This window comes from Mycothermus thermophilus (assembly GCF_041956435.1).
Source record: "Mycothermus thermophilus strain CBS 625.91 unplaced genomic scaffold VTJ04scaffold_1, whole genome shotgun sequence".
Lineage (NCBI taxonomy): Eukaryota > Fungi > Ascomycota > Sordariomycetes > Sordariales > Chaetomiaceae > Mycothermus > Mycothermus thermophilus.
In genome coordinates, this window is record NW_027191427.1 from 4,630,312 (window position 1) to 4,650,929 (window position 20,618).

Genomic DNA, 20,618 nt, shown 5'->3' on the forward strand with positions numbered 1-20,618 from the left:
TTTGACATCAAACCAGGTGTAGTTCAAAAAAAAATTTAATGGGTACACTTTCGTAAAGGCAACTGGACAGGTATCCGCCGTCTCTAGTCTGCATGGCGAGGATGACATGCAGATGTCACTGTCTTTAACCGTCCATCGTAACGATTCGCGGCTTCACGCTACTTAACGGCAGGTCCGCAGCCATACAATTGAACCGCCGTTCTAGGTTCTTGGGTTGGACAGGACGCGGCCCCGTGTTCTAGCATATCGCCGGCTGTCTCCGGCTCGCACACAGCCGACCCAGAGAAATACAATGCCCACTTCGACTGGTGTTGGTGGTGGTATTGTACCGCACTTCACAACGCAACGAGGTTTTGCGATCACACTGGGCGCTAGTGGTAGGTAGCAGAACTGTGAACCCCTAAGGTCTGGAGTATTGCTACGTCGCCCGGGGAGCGCTCCGTAGCTCGCGCGCACTTTAGCCACGGCCGGTACCAAGGAATTTGGAACTCGTCAACTCGCTGGGCAGCGTCAACGTGAAATTCCGGGGCCATGGATTCGTTTCGCCCGTTCTCGCCAGTGACGCCGTGGATGCCTTTTTCGTTAACTGATGAAGCGGGCAAAAATTTGACAAGACCCAGATTTCGCGGACCTCGCGGCAACTTGACTCAGCGATCATGCTCCGAGGCTGTAGGTAGGTACAGGTAGTCAAATCTACACTACCTAGGTAGGTGGTTATCGGAAGCCCAGGACTGCCAACCGGTTGTGCGAGCGCTTCATTGTTCTATTCTGGTTAAAACAAGAAGTCTGAGAAGAGATCGTCTTTGTACGTTTTCGCTCAATGTCCATCCAAAACAGCCTTGTGTGGCATTCTGCTTGACAGAAGGGAAATGAAAGTCCATATCCGGCGTCTTGGATCAGGCACGGAGACGCTGCCTGTCCCGGTCTCCCGAGAGGAAGGAGGTCGAAAAAATTGGCGCCAACGGGCCAATGAGAAAAGGTTCAACTTCCATAAAAGGGAAATGCTCCTTTATGGCCACGGAAAACAGCCAATCGTCGCATCCCTTGGGTTTTTTCTCGGTCGTTACCGAAGATGAGAAAAGAGTCCATGACCATCTGGGAATTATGCCCGTGTGCTCGACCGTCGAGGGGAAGAAAGAGATCTCGAACGGAGAAAAAAGAAATAAAGGGGGGAAAAGTCTCGGGATCGACACCCGGAGCACAGGCAGAGAGGTTTCTTCATTTCTTCGAGAATACGGAGTACCAGATAGGAAGATGAAGTACCATTACGGCGCTCTTCGCATGTCATGAACCGCCTCCTCGCCGCAAACTGGCTCTTAGCCACGTTGGAACAAGTGGCAGTTACAGAACTGGCCCATTGGCACTATATTAAGTAGTAGTAGACTGAGCGCGCGCACGAAATTGGCGTCGAAAACCAGTCTTCCGTCGCTTAGACTTCACTATGGAGTACACTAGGGAAGCCGTGCCTCTTCGGAGGTCCTCCGCACTCCGGGCTCCACCATCCCCACGACAGGGCCAGTCGAAACGCCGCCAACGCCAAGCCGAACATGGAAAGGGGTCAAGAACGTGTGAAGGGACCGGCTTGGCATGAAACAACCGTCAATGGGCGACGCTTGTCGATTTCGGGAATGGCTTCTCCTGATGGGGTGTCAGACACTGTTGCTGCCGTTGCCCCTCCACCCGACCCCAGGCTCTCCAGGGCTCCCTTGGCCTTGTCGCGGAGATGAAGCCAAATGCTGCTTAGCGCGTTCCCTCGATCCACGCTTTTTGGTTCGTTCCCCTTCGCCAGCCTTCTCACAGTGTTCGTGTGTGTTTGTGTGTGTTCTGTCCACTTTTTCGCCCCTTCTTCCCCGGACATCACCAGCCATGGGTTTGGGAGGCGCTCGGGGATTTTCTTTCCACGTTGCTTTTGGCGGAATGACACCGCGTCTCGAGAAGCCGGGTTTCCGGCGCATGCGTCCAGGGCAACCGGACTTCGTCGCGTGCCATCGTCGTTGAACCAGGTTCGGACGAACCATAACATCACCAACTATGAAAAGTCAAGATGTATCAGAATGGTTTCGACTCTTCTATCTGCCGCAGTCATTCTATGAAAGTTGGCTGGCAGAGCAAAGAGGGGAGATGATAAAAACCTCGCGAAAAAATATCGCCCCCCTATTCGTCGCCGAGACCGCCGAGCTGCTTCACCACTTGCGACTTCAAGAACAGCAACAAGTGGGCAACAACAATCTTTGGCGACAGCCAAGTTCGTTCGTCACAATGCAATCTCAACTTGCATGGAAGCGAAGGCCGGCAAAGAACACACGAGCTGGGCCACGAGCTGACTAACTCACATTATCCGTGAGTGCTATGCGCAGGAACCGGCCTGCGCTGCAACGCTGCGGTTCTCTGGGAAGGACGGCCATTAACCTGAAGCTTCTCTTTTTCGCCGCCATTGGTTCATGCATGCTGCTTGTCCTGGAAAAGTCAATTTTCCAACTCTCCAGCGGGGAGAAGATGTTGCCAGCCCGACGGCTCTCTCCGTCCATGATCATTCCGAGTCTGTCTTGTGGTCAGAAGATTGACCGCAAACACTCCAGACGGTCCGACGTCCATGTCTGTACATACGTAGTTACTCCGTACCCCGTACTCATACGCCCGGTGTGTACGGGCCTTGCTCTGGGCGATGTGCCAATCCAGACATGATAATTTGAAAACAATACTGCACCACACTCATGCTTCTATTTTCTCGCTTCACCCTTGTTCTGGTATGATGTTGATTGTTGGCCTTGGACTTGAGGTTGCATCTGCCCTATGTGGTCGCAGGCAAAACGTCAAGGCGTACATATAGTGTCATTCTATGTTCCGTAGTTCTCGTCGGCAATTACGTATACGTAGTCTCATTCAGCCGGCCCGCTCTCCATGACCAACGGCCAACGCCATCATCACAAACCACCAACAACTGACACAACCATCAGCTGCCAAAGTATGACTTGATGACTGCTTGATGACACAACAGGCCGCTCCCCAGGAGGGGTTAGGTTTATGTGACAACGCAAGCGAGGAGGCCGGGGGGAATGAAGATCTCAACAAAACTTCACTTGTCTTCGCTCTGAGTTTGTGGTGGTTGATCATCTATAAGCGAGGCCACACTTTCTGGGACCGACAGCTGCAAGATGCAAGACGTTGTCCTTTTGCGGGAGGGCTCTTGGACCGTTTTGTCGGTTTAGTCCAGCGCCACACGTCTCAGAATCCCATAGCTCCACGCGTGGCGTTCTTCGAGAAGCACCGCAAGCCCCTTCGGCAAGACGGGAGGGGACAGGGTTCTCTCGGCCGCCAGAATCCGAGAGTCATCCCTCTGTTGCGTGTGTGTGTCCGCGTGCGTGGTGTCTCCGCCTCCAAAGGCTCGTGCGCTCGGATCGCGCCGGATCGACAGCTCGACACGGCTGTTTCTGCTGTTTTGCTTCTTTTGATCGTCGACGTTGACATAACGCTAACACAACGACTGTCGCTTCAACACAACCACAACCGTTGTGTTCGTTTGTGTTTGGTGCGCTTGTCATTTGACAAAACATCGCCAACATGGCCGGCGGCGTGGGGTAAGAGGAGGCTGGTGGACGCCACTGCAACACCACGAGCGGACGACGGGGGGATCAATGACCAGGGCTACTTTATTCCCGCCACCCATCTGCCACATGGCGTGGATGACCTTGTCCAAGTTTGGCCTCGTGGTCTTATTTTTATCGTAACCCATGACGGGCTTCCTTCCAAGCAGCAACGTTATCGTTATTGCAGATGACATCCTTTGAGCTGTGTGCGATGCTGAAGTCAAGCCCAATCTAGGTTATCTTGGCTGCTCAGTGGTGGTGTCTCGGATTTGGGGATGATCATGTCTCGCGGTTGGGATCTGCCGCCCGTTTTGTGTCACCACCAAGTGTGTTCTCCATGCGGCCCGATTTCCGATGGATAGCCCGTTCGATTTGACGCTTCAATGGAAGTACTGTGTAAACATCATCCAGTACATCGCGCGCATCTCAGAGAACTTTCATTCTATGCACATACTCAGTCGGTATGGGAATAGTGTAATGTCCGGTCCAGACTGCGGTCAGGCGATCTGGCAGGTCGGCGATGGCGGAAAATCCCATCAGGCAAAGGCAGTCCTGTCATTAGGCGCCGGCGGCCGGCTAGAGGCAAACTAAAGCGATGACGAGCCGATCTGAATGCTGTCAACCTCTCGTCCCATTCATGACAACATCTTGGACCATCCTCACCACAAGAAATGAGGGGCTGAAACGAATGGCTTCGAGCAGCTGACCTTCCCCGCATCGCTAGCTGCAGATCTGTGATCTCTACACAATGAAGAGGCTTTTGGGTGTGGTGAACCCCCCCGCATCTTGATATCATGGCTGGACGAGAAGGGCTTGACCGCCTTCTGCAGCAGCCCATCGGCAATCAACCTCTCGCTTGTTGGGCGTGCAATATGCTGCCGACAATCGTTGTTTCGAGGCTGCAAGAGGACGAGAGGAGAGCCAGCGAGCAATCCAATCACCGCTCTCGTCAATACTACCATGCGAGGCGAAGCGACTGGGCAAGTTTGATGGGACACACGCATCTCCTCCATCCACCGTCTTTCATCCTCTCCCCGCGACGCCGGGTCATCTCCTTCCCGTCCCTTCCACCCCGCCCTCCCGGAGCGCGGCGTACGGCATGCTCCGGGACATACTCGGTGTCCTGGAGGCGCGCCCGGCGCTGCAATATCCCCGCCGCTGAGCGGAATGCCGGTGGGTTCGGTGAACGACACGATGCGACTGGGTGAAGAAGTGGGATGAAGGCCAGGAGGAACTGGCCAGTCGCAGGCCGTGGATGGGTTTGCCCCTCGTGCGCCGCTCGTGGGACGCGGCATTGACGCTCAGTGGCGCGAGATTCTCACAGCTCGGCCAAGTTGGCGCGGAGATTGCTTGCAGGGGGGCGTATGGCAGCGAGGCTAGTGTAGGTGGTAGAAATACGGTGCGAAATCAAGCCTGAACATACAGTACAGTGAAGGACGACGATGGTGTTGTGAGACGAGAGTTATTGCTGGCAGTGGTACTGTTGTGTTATTTCTCTTAAGAGATATGCCCTCCGTAAGAGTTGTTTCGGCGTCAACCGACGGTAACCAATCTCATGTTTTTGTGTTGCCGCCAAGTAAGTCTTGTTCGATAGCAAGCCGGTCGCCCTTGAAACCACGCAGGTCCCCGACGAAGGTCTACTCGAAGGGGCTGTGAAGCAGGCCTTTCTGCAAAGCTTGGCGTTTTTCAGAGTGGCCATGTCGAAGCCCATATCTGCAGGTTTGTCGGCGATGTAAGTCGACGTAAGGCCGTGCGACATGTCGCTCAGCCCGTCATTCACTTGGCGATGCCGTTGCGTGCCGTCCATCTATTGCTTACCTTGCACAGCATGAAAGTCGGTGATTCCGGTCATTGGGACTGACCTCAACGCTGAGGCTTTTAGTGCCCGTGCTGAAGATAGGATGGTTCTGGGCCCTTGGTCAATGAATATTCACAGGACCAGCCTGGTCTGAGAGCATCGTCTGAAAAATCAGCATGGCATTTCGGAGCTGCGGTTGACCTCCCCGAAGTGTCGATGGCGTCTCCACGTCGACACGGACTGGCCCCGAACGCAATCCGTGGCCAGCAAGGATATTCTACGCTTGACATGACGATGTTTTGGACACCCCGTTGGCCTCGTGGAACCGCATCCACCTGGACCGAACTTGGCGCTCTTCTGAAGCTGTCCGTGTGCCCTGAGACATGACGGAAGCTTTCACAAGGAGGTCCGTTGGAGAAAAAAGCTTCTCGGACTGCTAACCTTCCTCCGCCCAACCCGAGCGTCTGATCCGCAATCTCACCATCAATGGAATGCTGTGACACATTTCCGGGACCGAAGCCGTAGGCAAATATAATGGCAATGTGGGTATGTCATCCGGGACAATCCCGACCCCATCCTCATCAGTTCGATAGATGGTGATGTGATGGCTTCGACCTCCTCCAAGACGTTGCTGTGCCATGATCTCAAGATCGAGCTATTCAGCGTCTCATGTCCAACCATGAGGATGGAGGTGACACAACCACGGACACCAAATTGGCTGAAAGACGACATAGATTCTGCCATGCCATGCCACAATTCCCGTCTGTCTGTCACCATCACCAACGACGCTGCCAACGCGCCTGGCGGCCACAACCACAGCGACACAGTGCGAGGGGTTTCCCTGCGCCAGGCGTTGAAGAATGTGGCCACGCCAAGGAGGGACGGGGAGCGGAGGCCGCAAGTGCCCTCCCTTCCCGAGACCTCTGCACGAAATGGGTGGGCCAGGCAGCGCGCCGTCGTTGGGTCAGGGGGCGGAGGTGGCTTTGTGATCCCTGACCTGCATCTTTCTTGGCCAAGCCTTGGCCTTCCAGCAGGTCGACTTCTGCGTGGTCGTCCTGCCGCTCGGGGGTCTCGCCGAATTCTTGGCAGGCTTCTCGTGCTTCCCATAGGTCCCCGTCGACCCCGGAGGTGCTTCTCCCCAATGAGACGCGGCCGTTGCGAATTCAACCTCGGCCGGCCGAATAGCGCAGCGGGGACCTTCGAGGGAACCGGGCTGGCCAGGGTCGCCCGCGTGCTCATTGTCTCTCTCGTTGCCCTCCTGCCTGGTTCGGCTCGGTCCACCCGCCTGGCGAAATGTGTGTCCCGTCCGTTGCGATGCGCTAGGTTGCGCTAACGCTTCGCTGCCATGCGACTCTGACACCGTCTCCACAGAGCCGACGTAGTGTACACCCCTCCCCTCCCCCCCGGCACTCCTGCTGTCACCCCCCCTCATCCACGTCTGCCATGGCCCAAGTGGGCTCGCACGCAGCATCGTCGCTCAACAGGTCTGCGGATGTTACATATGCTGCCGCACCCCGGGAGACCCTCCGGGTGTCCTCCGTCTTGCCTCCTGTTGTTCTTCTCCTTCTGGGATTTTCCCTTTCCTGTGTTTTCACTTCTTCACGAATGTACTTGTACCCGACCTCGAGTTTCTTCCTTGTCTGAGCCCGGGGGCATTCCGTCTTGTTACACAGAACCATCCGCCACAATTCTTCCCGAGTTCCTGGGGACATTCGGTGTGGAGGGAGCCTAGTAATATTCGAAGTTGCGACGCCAGAGAGTCGATAATCGCCTCTGTCCCTTGAACAAGTCATCCAGATAGCAGCAAGCAAGCCGAGCGATTTCCAGCCGAACCTCGATGGGCGTATAGGACGTAACGCGTGGAAGCGCACTTCTGATACATAGCCGGTTCCCGGTCACATACCGCCGACTTGACGACCACGAACCCGCGGGCCGAGCCGAGACGATCCCTTGGAGCTGGAATTCGAGGAACGGACTCGGAGGGCAGGGTTCTGAAGAGGATTGGGTGCAACTTGGACGACTTGCAATTGGACTGAGGCAGCCGGCCTCATAGCGGAGGAACCGACCATCAACGGGGCTATTAATCGACAAAGCGAGACGAGACATAATTCAAAATGGCGTTGGCCTGCCCGGTGCCGTTTCTTGACGCGGCGAACTACACAAATGACGGCTGTAAGTGGCGAGCATGGCGGTCATGAAGGCGGTCTTGGGAACGAAGAGAGAAAGGGACCGCAAGGGTACTAACTTGGACTGCAGTCGTCGAAGGGCGGTTCTGTCAGGAACACCCTCTAAACGCCAACATCACATGCTGCTTGCCATGCCCATTGACAAATTGGGTGTACCCTGACAGCTTCAACACAGTGGAGGAGGGCGCCAATTGGGTTGCGGTGGCTGGCACAGTATGCTGCGTGTTCTTGTTGCTCTCGTGGGCAGTCCTGCCCGTTGAGAAGACGTTTAGGCATTACCTGAGCATCAGTCTCACGGTGGCCGTGGCCCTGATGAATGTAGGTTCTGCCGGGTTGTCATTCGGCGGTAGTCCTAGTTTGCCTTGCTAACTCCTGAACTCGAACAGCTCGGTTTCGTTATCCCGCTCGCCGCGAACCCGGAGGCCTGCTTTGACGATATCACGCCGCACGACATGAAGACGAATCCTACGTGCGCCGCCTCGGGTTTCTTCCTCCTCATGGGCGGCTGGGCTGGCGTCATGTGGGTGTTCTTGCGCGCCGTGTCGCTGCACCTTCAAATCTGCTGGCAGGTCGTTGTCGGGCGCAACTTCATGTGGCTGTCGCAGCTCTCTGGTTGGGGCATCCCCATCGTCGGCGTCGCGATCGCCCTGGTCATGAGCGGCGTGTCGTTTCGGTTCGGCCAGACGTGCCACATCAACCACAAGAACAACCTCGCGGATCTCTGGATCCCGTTGCTCATCTTCGCAGGCCTGACCATCATCATCCAGTTCGCCACGTTCGGCTACTGCATCAAGGTCTACCTCGCCTCGCTCGCCGACAACAGCGCGTCGACCGAGGGCTCCGGCATGCCCTCGTACACCAACAGCATCCGGACCATGACCCCGAAGCAGGCCTACCGCCGCGTGCGCCGCGTCATCGCCCTCCAGTGGAGGGGCATCGCCATCGTCCTCATCATTGTTGCCGACGTCATCTTCTTCTCCATCATCTTCGTTTTCCAGGATGCCCAGGTCCAGCACGTCATGACCAACAAGGATCTCGCGAAGCCTTGGATCCTCTGCCTCGCCTTCAACGGAGGCGACAAGAACAAGTGCCTGACTGAAGCCGGCGACCTCGCTCTCAGCATGACCACCGTCGGCGCTGTCTTGTTCCTCTTGTCGGTACGTAATACATTCTGGCCCGGCTGCCTTGGGGACAAGGCTAGCCGGGGGGCGCGGGAGGATAGGGAATCCTTGAAAACGGACACATTCGCTAACGATATTTGTTCTGCTTTATAGATGAACGGCATTTGGCTCCTCCTTCTCCTTGGCCGCTGGTCCATGTTCACCGGCTGGTTTGAGCTGTTTGCGTCCTTGGGCAACCGGGGCAAGCGGGAGTTTGTCTCGGTCGATGCCCGGTTGGACGATCTCAAGAAAGATACACGTTCGTACGAGATGCTGTCCCGGGACACCGCCGGGAAGACTATGGACGAATCAGTAACACCCTCCGTAGTGACTACCGTCTCCCCCACGCATACGCGGTCGCCTATGAGCAGCCCGGAGAGCAGCCATGACTACGCGCACATGACGGGAGGCAGCAACGAAAGCGGGCGCCGCACTCCCGACTTCTTCGGCACCACGGCGCGATACCAGACCCCCGCACGGTCTTTCTCGAGCCCACGCCCGCCGCAGCAAACCGCCGCCCGCTGGGACGCGCGAGAAACGTTCGCGAGGCCGACGTCGCCCTACGGACAACAGTACCCACAATACGGGCAGTACGGACAGCAGCAGGATCGATACGTCAACCCGCTTGGCATGAACCGGTTATGATGAGAGTTGATTACTACGACGATCGATAAGCGCAAAAAATAGGGAGGAAAACGAAAGGAGCAAAAATACCCCTCAGTTCGCAAGAAATCTTTTTTATTCCGTCTTCTCGATAATAATAGACTCGTTCTTCGGCAAACGAACGGCCGCGAACGGCTTTTTTGTTCATCCATCAGACCGTGTCTTGAGCCAGCGACGTCCTTGTTGATGTTGATTCCGTGCTACGCCTTTCGCCGATCACCACGTCCATCTCGAGACTCTGTCGAGGGGGGCCTTTGTCTCACCACTTTCAGGGGTTGATTCGGGAGGTAACGACGGCGACGCGACTGGCAGGCCGAAGGCGAATTCAGGAGTCATAGGATCCGGGTTTGCGACCAGAAAAGGAAGGAAAGGGGGAAAAGAAATCATTGTCGCATTTGTCACGATTTGAGATGAGGACGACAGTCCCGGGGCGGAATGGACGGGATCTCGGATGTCTCGGGACGGGCGGGTGCTGGCCGACGATGGAAGAAATCGCTGCTCAATCGGCATGTCGCCTCGCGCCACAACATCCTACGACCAACGCCTCCCATTCTTCGTCTCGAGTGTGGCGATTGCCCATGCTCGGACCTTCGGGCTTTGGTCATGCGCCACCTTTCCTATCATCGAACTCCAAACAACACCAGAGTGTGCTGGAACGTGGAGAAGATATGGCGCAAAGGAACTTTGGGTGGATGGAATGGACGGGATGGCGGGTCAGCCACAGTCGTGATACCTCGACGAGCATGACATACTTCTAGGCGCTGAGAACAAAGTGATTGGAGGGCCAGATGGGCCAAGCTGCGGTTACAAGAGGCTCAGCGCATTGTTTTTTGGGAGGACTTGATCGATGCCAGCTTCAAAGGTGGTTGGCGTTGGCGGAGTTGATTGTGCTTTTTCTTCAATTCTCTTCTCTCATGTCATGTCAATTTTCCATATTTTAGACTTGCTGATATCTCCGCCATTGGGTTGGGTAGAAGGCGGATCGAGTGAATAAATCTTCATACCAAGTACACCATAGTCATACCTAATGAAATGTCCATGCTGATGACCGTCGATTGCTCATCCCTGAATTCCACGTGCAGTTCGTCCTGTCACAATCCAATTCTCCCGACCTACGGCTTCTTCAATGAACCATGTCGGCAATCAATGCAATTGCTTGTTGTTCGCAACCCTCGCCTGTTTCATGTGCTGCTTACGGAGTATGTACCTATGTTCATTCATTCCAACGCGCCAACGGCAACCCAACACCAAACAATTTGGACCATTTGGGCATCTGCTCGCTCGTGCTGAGTGTGATGCCCCAGCCCGGAATGTTGGTGACGCCAGCCTGCAGCAGCCGCAGCAATGGGCATGGCCGCATTCGGGAAGCGGGGAGAAGCCGGAGTTCTCCCAAAACTACCAGCCGGCGGCCTAACCTGCCCAGTTGGGAACTCTTTTCGGCGTCGCCATGTCAATCGGTAACCCAAACCACGTCATTCCAAGTTGGCGTGTCCTTATTGTCTATCAATACCGTTCCCTCCGGATCGCTTCCACTTGCGTCTTTCATTTCCTTCGGGCTCTTTGGAGTTGAGGTAGGATTTTTGTGGCTCGCCTTTTTCTCGGGGCATGGTGACTCCGGACCTTCCGGGCTGACCGGTGGCTTGCGAGCAGATGGATATAAGGCAGCTCGTAGTACACCATTGAGGTACTTTTGAACCTTTGGAGTGACTGGCTTCTGTTGTTGATTTGGCTAGTGACAGCACCCACTTTTCCATTGTTGCCCTGGCGGAAGCCTAAGGATTGCGTGGCTGCCGTGTCCAGTCTGTCACCGAGGTCGTTGGGCGATGCCGCATCCCGCCTTGTCCGTGTCTCTGGCACATGTACTATAATATCTAACCCAGTCTTCACCCCGTCACTCTTACGGCTCGAGTAATGCCCCTATTCCCAAGCACCGGGTTTCTCTGTTGGCAATATCAAGCCCCCCCTTCCCCCCACACAACTCTGCTCGGAGACCACACCTGCGCCTGGAAAAGGTCGGTGTGATGACTGAGTCTTCCATAAGCTAAGGTGTCAACCACACTCCCTCTTCCTCCTGGCTGACCTTCTCTGTTTCGAAGAGACATCGACCTGAGCAGTTACAGGCCTTCAATTCCAAGCAAGACAAAAAGAGAAACCGTTGCCCTGGCACACCTATTCCGGATTCCGGAGTCCCCAAGCACACAAACCGGATACCCCACCTCTTGCCCCGCTTCCGCTCGTCAGCACAGCCCGGTCTTGGCATCGTGGTTCAGCTGCCAGCCTTACGAGGCTGCGCCGGGCCTGGCAAGATGGGGTCCGGGCTCTCCTGGCTTTCCTTCCGCAAGGAACAAGCCGAACCCATTGTTCTGCCGATTGCAGCCCCGGCATCGCCAACATTAACCCCATTATTACATGCTTCCCACCACCATAACAAGGCCAGGCCATCGTCGACACTTCGGCAGCGATTTCGAATGTACCTCCTACTAGCGGCCGCCTTGCTTGGCGCCGCCGTGCTGTACTACCTCTATCGGTCCGAGTCCCGGCTCCACAGACCCTGGATCCCCGACCCGGAGTCTCGCAAGTTCGCCGAGCGTCCGCTCCCACCGCCGATCGACGACTCATTCCTCTCGTCGCCCAACTACACCCTGCCGCTGCGCACACGGGGCCGCGACATTGTCGACGCCAATGGCCGCCGCTTTAAGCTGGCCGCGGTCAACTGGTACGGCGGCTCCGACGAGCTCTTCGTCCCCGGCGGCCTGGACGTGCGTCACCGTGACGACATCGCCCGGACCATCCGCCGCATGGGCTTCAATACGGTGCGCCTGCCCTATTCGGACGAGCTGGTCATCAAGAACCCCGTCGTGGCCCCGCATCTGCTGAGCGCAAACCCGGACCTGGCCGGCCGCCGCGCCCTGGACATCTTCGCTGCCGTCGTCGAAGCCCTCACCGCTCAGGGCATCGCAGTCATCGTGAATGATCACATCACGACTGCCACGTGGTGTTGTGGTGCTGACCCTTGCGACAGCGGCTGGGCGAATGATCACATCCCCTCCATCTTCTGCCGCGTGCGCCAGACCGAGGAGGAGTGGATCGAGCACTGGGAGGAGGTCATGAAGCGGTTCGTCGACAACCCGCTCGTGATCGGCGCCGACCTGCGCAACGAGGTGCGCGGCCTGTGGGGGACCATGCCGTGGGAGCGGTGGGCGGCGGCGGCCGAGCGCGCCGGCAACCGCCTGTTGCGCATGAACCCGGACTGGCTCATCATCGTGGGCGGCACTGAGTCGCAAAATGACCTGACGGGCGTGGCGCGCCGGCCCATTGTGCTCGACGTTCCCGATCGCGTCGTCTACTCGGCCCATGTCTACTCGTGGAGCGGTTGGGGAAGCTTGGGCGGGCGCTACGCTCAGCGGACGTACCCGAGCTTTGTCCAGTCGATGCGCAAAAACTGGGCGTACATTGTCGAGCAAGACATTGCGCCTGTTTGGATCGGCGAGTTCGGAGCGCCGGTGAACCCCGGCCAGGGCGACGCCAATTATTGGCAAAACTTGCTTCGATACCTCAAGGTGGTGGACGCCGACTTTGGATACTGGGCCATCAACCCGCGAAAGCCCCACGAAAACGAAAAGGAGTCGTACGCCCTCTTGGAGGACGATTGGGAAACGCCCGTGCTGGACTACCGGATGAAAGACCTCGTGGAGCTGATGCGAGCAGGCCTGGAGTAGAAGACGCATGGCGCATGTTGGTTTGAAGGGTGTGATATCTTGGGATTTTGGTAAATATATGGCACGGGTTGGTTCAGGCGTTGGATTTTCTCGTGGGAATCTACTCTTGACTTAACAGGGACGTGGGAATTGGGAACAGGGCCAAAGACGACAGGACTTGGGGTTTGCTCGTAGAACGTTTTGATACCATGTATATGTACAATACTTGTCTACAATGCACAAATATATCATGGAGGGTCCATTTTTGCGGTGGTGCTTGCATCACCTAGGCACTGGCTTGACTTGCAGAGGTACGTGATGTTGGACTTACAACTCGGCTCGTATTACCGTAGAGGTACCTTCGTGTGGGGTAATCGCGGGAGTTCCTCCCATCGGTGTCGTCATCTGCGCGGCGAAGCCTGGGGGTACAGCGGCCGGAAGCTGGCCCCACTCCACCTGTGTAACTCCACTATGGGCTTATCGATAACTATCACCAGCAGGCCGGCTGCGTTCCTGGGGGGGAGCTCGGTCGGAGAGATACATCGACTTGGAAACCTTGGAACCGAAGCTTTCGGTTCACCTTTCCTCCCAACAACCTAACACCCAACCCGAAGTAGCACGACTTAGGTGTCCTGAGAGGCTTGCGATACCTCCCCAGGGCTCTACTCCACATAAACTGTCCTCTTTGCGACGGCTTCGCTCAGCCTCAGGAGCGCCCGTTCGGCTCCGACTTCTCTTCAACCCCGCGCGCATCTTCCAAGTAGTTGGCCTTCGCGTCATCCTCTCGCAATGCCTCCCAGGCCTCTCCCAGGTTGTTTGATCAAACACCGGAACTGAGGATGGACACAAATTCAGAAACCAGAGACGCCGGCGACCCGGAGCTTGTTGAGTTCCGCGATGAGCTCTACATCGGCAAGAAATGCTCCATACAAACTGCCGAACAGAGGGTAAGAAACTCGGAGCCACCGTCGGCCGCGGTCCATAGTCTTTGAGCTCTCTCCACTGTCCTGATTTGCATTGCGTGCCACGCGCGTCCATCGATTCTTCGAGTACCGACAGTTGGGGGTCCCCTTGGCTAATCGTTTTTTGCGAGTTGGTCAGTTCGGTGAAGGGATCCGCGAAGATCTCAAAGCGTTTGTCTTCGCCACGCCCGGCAGCCTCGCCATGATGGTCGACGCAGATTTTACCGATGATGACGATAACGACGACGACGACGACATCATGGGCGGCGACCCCTTGTGGATGGATGACTTGGAGTCCTCGCTGGCTCATGAAATGCCTGGTGATGGCGATTCCCATCACGAGCACGCACCTCACGGCTTTCCCAGGATAGCCTTGACGAGGAATAACCTGACGGCTCTGTCTCAGCGGTACAATGTGCGAATCCTACTTTGTTGGAGTTCTGTTGTTGCATGCGGACGGCATCTGGAGCGCTGACACTTGGGCTGTTCATCAGCTTTACTTCGCTGCGTACCAGGACAGGATCTACGTGTACCAACCTCGGCGGTGCGGCCCCCAGATCCTTCCCCCGCCATCGCTCATCCTCCACCCGCGACCCTCCAAGATTGCCGAAAAGGTGGATGCGGTTGCGATAGATTTCCACTTCCCCCACCAGATCAACCACCTCATCGTGGGAAATCTCGGGGACTTGGAGATTGTTCTGTTTGCGTTTGACGACGGAGATGTGGCAGCCTACTACACCCACTCGATTGCGGGCTGTATCCGGGCAAACAGCGCGAACCAGATGGCACGCGGCGGTAGTCCAACTTCGAGAGGCCACCTACAGCCCAGCTTGTTCTTCCATGAGAACGTGCTCAAGTCGGCTTGGGGCCTCGCCATCCACTCCCAGTCACGCATGATCGCTGTCGGCTCAAACTTACACGAGGTCACCGTCTTTGCGTTTGCGCTTACCACGACGCCGACGAGTAATGGCGCGGACTTTCCTGCCGCAGACAACAGCCCTACCCTACCCCGTGGCGAGGCTCTGGAGAAGGAAAGACGCTTTCCGACGCGGACCACGACCTGGAGGATTGTTCTCCCACTTGGGCCATACGGCTCCAACATTCCGAATCTTGCCTTTGTCGACGACGAGAAGGGGGACGCAGAGAAGATCGCCGCCATTGACATCCTCGGGAATATATGGCTTCTCGATATCTGGACTCAGTCACAGCCCGTTCAGTTAGGGCCGCGTCGAATTAGCAGGGATTCGGTCTTCCAGTATGTCTTTTATTTTCACCACATTCCATCATCCCCTTACAGATTTAATGTGCTAATTTAATCATTGTACGAAGTGATGGAGGCTGGAGCGTACTTGTGCTTCCGTTTCGAACGTTTAAGCCGACCAAGACCCTCGACGAGGCTTTCGGCGTCCCCTCTGGCGAACTATACCATGAGATTCAAAACGACTACCCTGCCAAGTATCTCGACATCACTTGCAGTCTGTATTACATCAAGGAATTTCCCGTGGAGCCTGACCAGGCGTTTCGGTCGCATCTTACCCGGATCAGGTACCACAGGCATCGTGGACTACCGTTGCCTGGGAACGATCTGAAAATATCAGATATCGAGGAAGACGAGGAAGACTCGGTTGACGAAAGTGCCGATACGTCGAGTCCTCCAAGCTCACAAAACTCCAGCAACTCGTCGCTCGGAAGTTCCTCAGGTGATCCTTGGGAAGCGCCATCGCTTGATGCGGACGAGGGCGGCTGCCCTTGGAGCCGTTGCATCATTCCATCTTTGGGCGAGACTCCTCGGCTGCAGAGCATCTCAGACTTTGTGGAGTTTTCAAAGTCGACGGAGCGCTGTGTGAAAGTGAAACACCGACCGTATCTCGACGTCGACTTCCCCGCACACCTCGTCAATAACTTCTGCCTCCTCCGCACCTACCAGACCAATGTTGAGGCCATCCCCTTTGATATCTCCAGTCCGCGGGTAGAATGCGCAATGGTGCTCACAAACGACACCCTCACCGCTCCCTCCGAACACCTTCCCTGGGACATGGGCCGGCCCTTCTGCGAGCGCGTCAGCATGCTGATCCCCGTCCCCGAGCTGAGCCTGGTCGTGGCGGGATCCCCCTGCGGGCGCGTCGCCTTCATCACCATGACGCGGATCGACAACAAGTCCGTCAACGGCATGCGTTTGCGCTGCGGGTTCCGCGTGGAGCGCGTCGTGCCCCGTCGCGAGGAGGAGAGCCTCCGGCCCAAGTGCACGCTGATCGGTATCGCTGTCTCGCCGGTCCCATGCAGGCCGGGTAGGGAGCTCAGGCTGAGGCCAGGTAGGGAGCAGATATGCCGGCCAGCGACGGTGGCGCCGTCCCGGCCGTCATGGTCATCGTCGTCGGTAGCTGCGCCTGCAGAGGAGCCGAAGATGTACAGGCTGATTATGCACTACAAGGATCATACGATCATGCAGTACGAGTTCTGCAGGCCGGGGGATGCAGAGGAGCTGCTTTTCTGCTAACTACGTACCGGACGGACTGACGGACGTCGGTAATTTTGTCCAATGATTGGGTTTCCAACTCAGGGGCGGACATTGAGCGTGGGGGCGGGGCGGTTGAATCGGAGGGACGGCGTTGCGTTGCATGGTAAGGCTGCTTACTGGCTGGGTTTTGTTGCTCTAGGAGGCGTTCCATGCAGGGCAGGGGCATTCACGGCAGAAAGTTTCCCTTGGGCTCTTTTACATGTGGTACTATGTTCATGGCTGTTTTGGTCGGCGTGGGGGAGGTAAGGTGCCTATAGCAAGGTTTTGCGGGAAGGGACTGAGATCGGACACCATTCAGGGATCACGACGGGCAGCATTGCGAGGCGTCACTGACTCGGGTTTTGTCAGATGGGGTTTCTTAAGGCCTGTGTTTATGCTTGCTAAATTGTCAACGGTGTAGGAGGTGTTGCAATTGGGCTTACGGAGAGCTAATATAATGCCAATGTCATCAGAGTCAATACTTGTATCCATTCGTTCAGTCGGATGAGCTCCTGTCATAATGATATTATGACGAACGGAGTCAGGTATTGTGTTTTCATTGCCTCTCACGGTCTCCCGTACCTGTAAATTGGAGCATCTGTTTGGTTGAATCGTCCAAGGGATGTCGAGAAATCGAGTACTATATCCTCGCGTGATGACGATGTCCACCTCTGACGGAACTCAACATCCATAGTCGTCGTTGAAGGTCCATCTTGCTTTACTGCCAAGTTAGCAGGGAGTTTTATTGTTGCCATCCATGGACATTTCAGCCTTCATTGTGATCATGAAGCCTTTGTCCACCTGTACCGAAGCCGGAGGCCATGTCGGCTAGATATCAGAGACGCCGATCGTAGATATATTCAGCCAAACAAACCGGGTGGGAGGGATGGATCGCCCCCAGCTTATCTGTCTCTCGTCCGCTTTCGCAGCTGGACTTTGCCACTGGCGATCTGTACATGTGGAGTACTTCGGGCGAATTGTTTGCAGCTGCAGAGACGGCATCCATGGAACCTGAACCCTCCAGAACAAACAAAGACGCCTATCAAAACCTGCGATACATAGATATGCCCTAGATGATTGCTTCAAGAACGGGGCCAGATGCAGCCAGGGCTTTCGGATGCCGCTCTTGCTCCATCAGGCTGGGAGGATAATGTCCATCCGGGGTCTCCAGCCGTGTGATACAAAGGACGTAAGACACAGCAATAGGAGAAGAGCAACCGTTGCTATGGAGTATATCCATCTACCCGGGCCATATTATTTCTATGGGGTAGGGGGTATTGGAAGACAGCGTCGAGCGATCCACCCAACTGGAGCCTGCTGCAGTCTATCCATTCACGTCAAGATGGACGCAAGTGTCGCAACCGGCGACCTCAGGTTTGGTCCCGCGCGGAAGCAGGCTGCCAGGGAAACCCAAAAAAAACAGATGAGAGATCTGCTCCGGCGCCGGGGCCGGGGATTCTCGGCTGGGTATCGGAACGGGGAGCCACCGACATTGACACTGCGACTGTGGAGTACGCGGAGACGGTTTCGGGTGTGGATGGGCGTGAGCAACAGCCCCTGGGGAAACTAGGTATCGACAGTCACAATATACGGGAGAACTGAATAAGTGATACCTGAGTAATACGGAGTACGTCCAGATGGATCCTGGATGCATTGTGTCCTGTGTATGTAGGTAGTTGAGGGATTGGATTGAGAACTACACAGTAGTGCCGTCTCATTTTGTTGCTCGATCCTTTCACTTGGAAGGCATCATCGGCCGAGACCTCATATGCTTGCGGAAGAGCATGGTCACCAGTCGCGCAAGAACACATCATATGTACAGGGCAGGTTGGCAGCACTTCATATCCTCAGCTCTGTTTCTTCATCCAACCGCTCTCCAAGGCCAGAGACACCAACTCGCGCCAGGTGAAAAGAGTTTTTCCTCTTCAACGCCGGGAAATGAAAGACAATGCCACTCATATTTCGCGACTGGCTTTAACACCAAAGTAATAGTGTTCTCGCATGACGACTTCAAAGTAGAAAATAAACCCGGCAGACCGAGGTCAGCGGCTGGTCCCTTTGGCGTTGCCATGCTTCTCATGTTGTCCACGCCCTCTCATTGGCCTTTCATGGGGCATCCGGCGGGGCCAAGATAAGGAAAAGGCGTCGCCGCTTGGCGACGTGACATCCGTCTTCGCAGCACCAGCCCTTCATCCACTCGGTCGGGGTCCGGGCCAGGGGTTTCCAGACATCCATCCCATCCTGCCGGCCTGCCCGGTGGTCGCGCATTCAACCAACCACAGCAGCTGCCACATCTCGATGGGTTTCTTGCCACACGTCCCAGGTGGACGAATCATCAATCGTCAGAACCCGAAAAAATTCGAGGATTCCACACAGCTTCCGGGCAGATACGTAGTTATGTATACACATGCGATGCAATGCAGCAAAGGACATGGCCGACGCTCTCCAGCCGGCTCTGAGTGAAGAGATTCGCCGGTCCCGAATGTGAAACCGAACGCCTTCGGCCATGTGGTCACCAACAAGGCAGAGAGGGCTGCGCGTTCTCAGTTCGATTCAAGCCCTGATTTGATCGTCGGTGGCGAGAAGGGGAAAAAACCGCAACAGCTGGAACAATGGCAGCAAGCAAGAAACTTTGGTGGCCAGTGCATTGGAGCGGCGTGTTCACTTTGGGCATTCTTTGAAAACCGCTCACCAAACCGTCAGTCAGCGCTGTGATTCAGGAAATGCGAAATTCTCACGCTCAAGTTTTAAACAACAGGATGACGTTGAAGGTGCTGATAAGCTTTCCGAATCCATTGACGAGCCCTGGTCCTGGGCATGAAACGGTGTGTGGAAACATCTTTAAAAGAAAAAGCGGGCCGGCAAGATAAGAGAGATCTCGATTTCTGATTCGCCCGACGGTTCCCAGAGCGCGGTTCTGCCCAGCCGGGAACTTGAGCCTCACCACAAACCATTTCGTAAGAAAAACCTCTTGGCCCCACGCTTCCCGGCTGGGCCCGTTGGCTGCCCCTGTTGACGGTGTGGCGCTCGCCAAGTTGCCTTGTTCCAGCCTCACTCCTCAGCCTCTTGTCCCCGTTCGCACCCGACGCGCGCTTCTTTCGCGTCCGCACCCGCGCGGCCAGCTCGCGGATCATTGGAAGACCCATTTGGATGGATCTGGCTTCTCGGGGCCATGAGGGTCTTCACGGGCCGGGTTGGAGAGTGAATTGGGCGTCCGGGGAGCACGAGTGTTGGTCCAAGCAGACACCAGCCATAACCGTCTGGAGGTTCAGCTGAAAGGAACGCCAAGAGTGTGGCGAGGCGAATTCCGGTGGGCCTTGCAGCCAGAAGCCGATCGCCAAGCCTTCCGCGGCGGAGGGTGGGGAGCTCTTCTTGTCTTGGATGCATCCACCAAACGTCTTTGACCACATCGAATGCGGTAATCCTGAGAAGCAGCCATGATGAATACCTATCAGGATATCGATCCGACATAGTTGGCGGTCTGGATAGAGGACCACTCCATAGTGTTGTAGCCGCGGTTGTCGCTGCGTACCAGCCTTCTCTCTGGTCTGCTCTACTCTGTCCATACTAGTGTATTCGCAGGTGGTGAGGGATGCCCATCGTGGTCGAATGACATCACCCCCAAAGCAGCGCCCAGTGAAGCTAGCCTCTCAGCCGGTCCTCGGCGGACCCCCACTTATACCCAATCCCCCAACGCGGTGGCATGCCAAATGGTGTTGTTCATCCTTTTACGCGTTCCCAACGCCCATGCGAGTAAGACACTGGGGGACAGAAACATGTTAAGAGGATTTGGAGCTTGGATTCGAGTCGCGTGAGTCGGATGCCAATGAAGGGGGTGTGGGGGGTTACAAGAGGCGAAACTGAGGAGCGTAGCTTGTTGGCATCCATTCCACATCATCAGGCCGTCAAGGTGATTGCAACGCTCAGCCCATCTCAACTCAAACATCCAAGATCAGAGCCAGGTCCGCGCGCCTGGGACCCAGCGCCGGTCCTAACTACTCTCGTAGCGCGCTGGGATCAGCAGATGGAAAATTGTCAGATGCGGCCGCTGCGAATTTGGTTTTTTT

The 20,618-nt window shown here is 56.0% G+C and overlaps 6 protein-coding genes across 6 annotated transcripts; 4 read left to right on the top strand and 2 right to left on the bottom strand.

Moving 5' to 3' along the window:
- Nucleotides 1–6,349: 6,349 nt before the first annotated feature.
- Nucleotides 6,350–6,856, bottom strand: VTJ04DRAFT_1742 (uncharacterized protein; the record flags this gene model as incomplete). The annotated part of the gene is made up of 1 exon (XM_069359463.1): nucleotides 6,350–6,856. One exon carries the CDS (start codon nucleotides 6,854–6,856, stop codon nucleotides 6,350–6,352), a length of 507 nt encoding a protein of 168 aa, XP_069224350.1.
- A 643-nt stretch (nucleotides 6,857–7,499) lies between these two features.
- On the top strand, nucleotides 7,500–9,376 carry VTJ04DRAFT_1743 (uncharacterized protein; the record flags this gene model as incomplete). The annotated part of the gene is made up of 4 exons (XM_069359464.1): nucleotides 7,500–7,557; nucleotides 7,642–7,889; nucleotides 7,958–8,728; nucleotides 8,846–9,376. 4 exons carry the CDS (start codon nucleotides 7,500–7,502, stop codon nucleotides 9,374–9,376), a joined length of 1,608 nt encoding a protein of 535 aa, XP_069224351.1.
- Nucleotides 9,377–10,182: 806 nt separating this feature from the next.
- On the top strand, nucleotides 10,183–10,808 carry VTJ04DRAFT_1744 (uncharacterized protein; the record flags this gene model as incomplete). The annotated part of the gene is made up of 2 exons (XM_069359465.1): nucleotides 10,183–10,315; nucleotides 10,699–10,808. 2 exons carry the CDS (start codon nucleotides 10,183–10,185, stop codon nucleotides 10,806–10,808), a joined length of 243 nt encoding a protein of 80 aa, XP_069224352.1.
- A 1,054-nt stretch (nucleotides 10,809–11,862) lies between these two features.
- VTJ04DRAFT_1745 (uncharacterized protein) lies at nucleotides 11,863–13,113 on the top strand (the record flags this gene model as incomplete). Its single annotated transcript, XM_069359466.1, has 1 exon — nucleotides 11,863–13,113. The coding sequence occupies one exon, from the start codon at nucleotides 11,863–11,865 to the stop codon at nucleotides 13,111–13,113; it is 1,251 nt and encodes a 416-aa protein (XP_069224353.1).
- Nucleotides 13,114–13,931: 818 nt separating this feature from the next.
- On the top strand, nucleotides 13,932–16,551 carry VTJ04DRAFT_1746 (uncharacterized protein; the record flags this gene model as incomplete). Its single annotated transcript, XM_069359467.1, has 4 exons — nucleotides 13,932–14,039; nucleotides 14,194–14,469; nucleotides 14,549–15,309; nucleotides 15,384–16,551. 4 exons carry the CDS (start codon nucleotides 13,932–13,934, stop codon nucleotides 16,549–16,551), a joined length of 2,313 nt encoding a protein of 770 aa, XP_069224354.1.
- A 2,740-nt stretch (nucleotides 16,552–19,291) lies between these two features.
- VTJ04DRAFT_1747 (uncharacterized protein) lies at nucleotides 19,292–19,697 on the bottom strand (the record flags this gene model as incomplete). Its single annotated transcript, XM_069359468.1, has 2 exons — nucleotides 19,292–19,362; nucleotides 19,451–19,697. The coding sequence occupies 2 exons, from the start codon at nucleotides 19,695–19,697 to the stop codon at nucleotides 19,292–19,294; spliced, it is 318 nt and encodes a 105-aa protein (XP_069224355.1).
- Nucleotides 19,698–20,618: the final 921 nt, after the last annotated feature.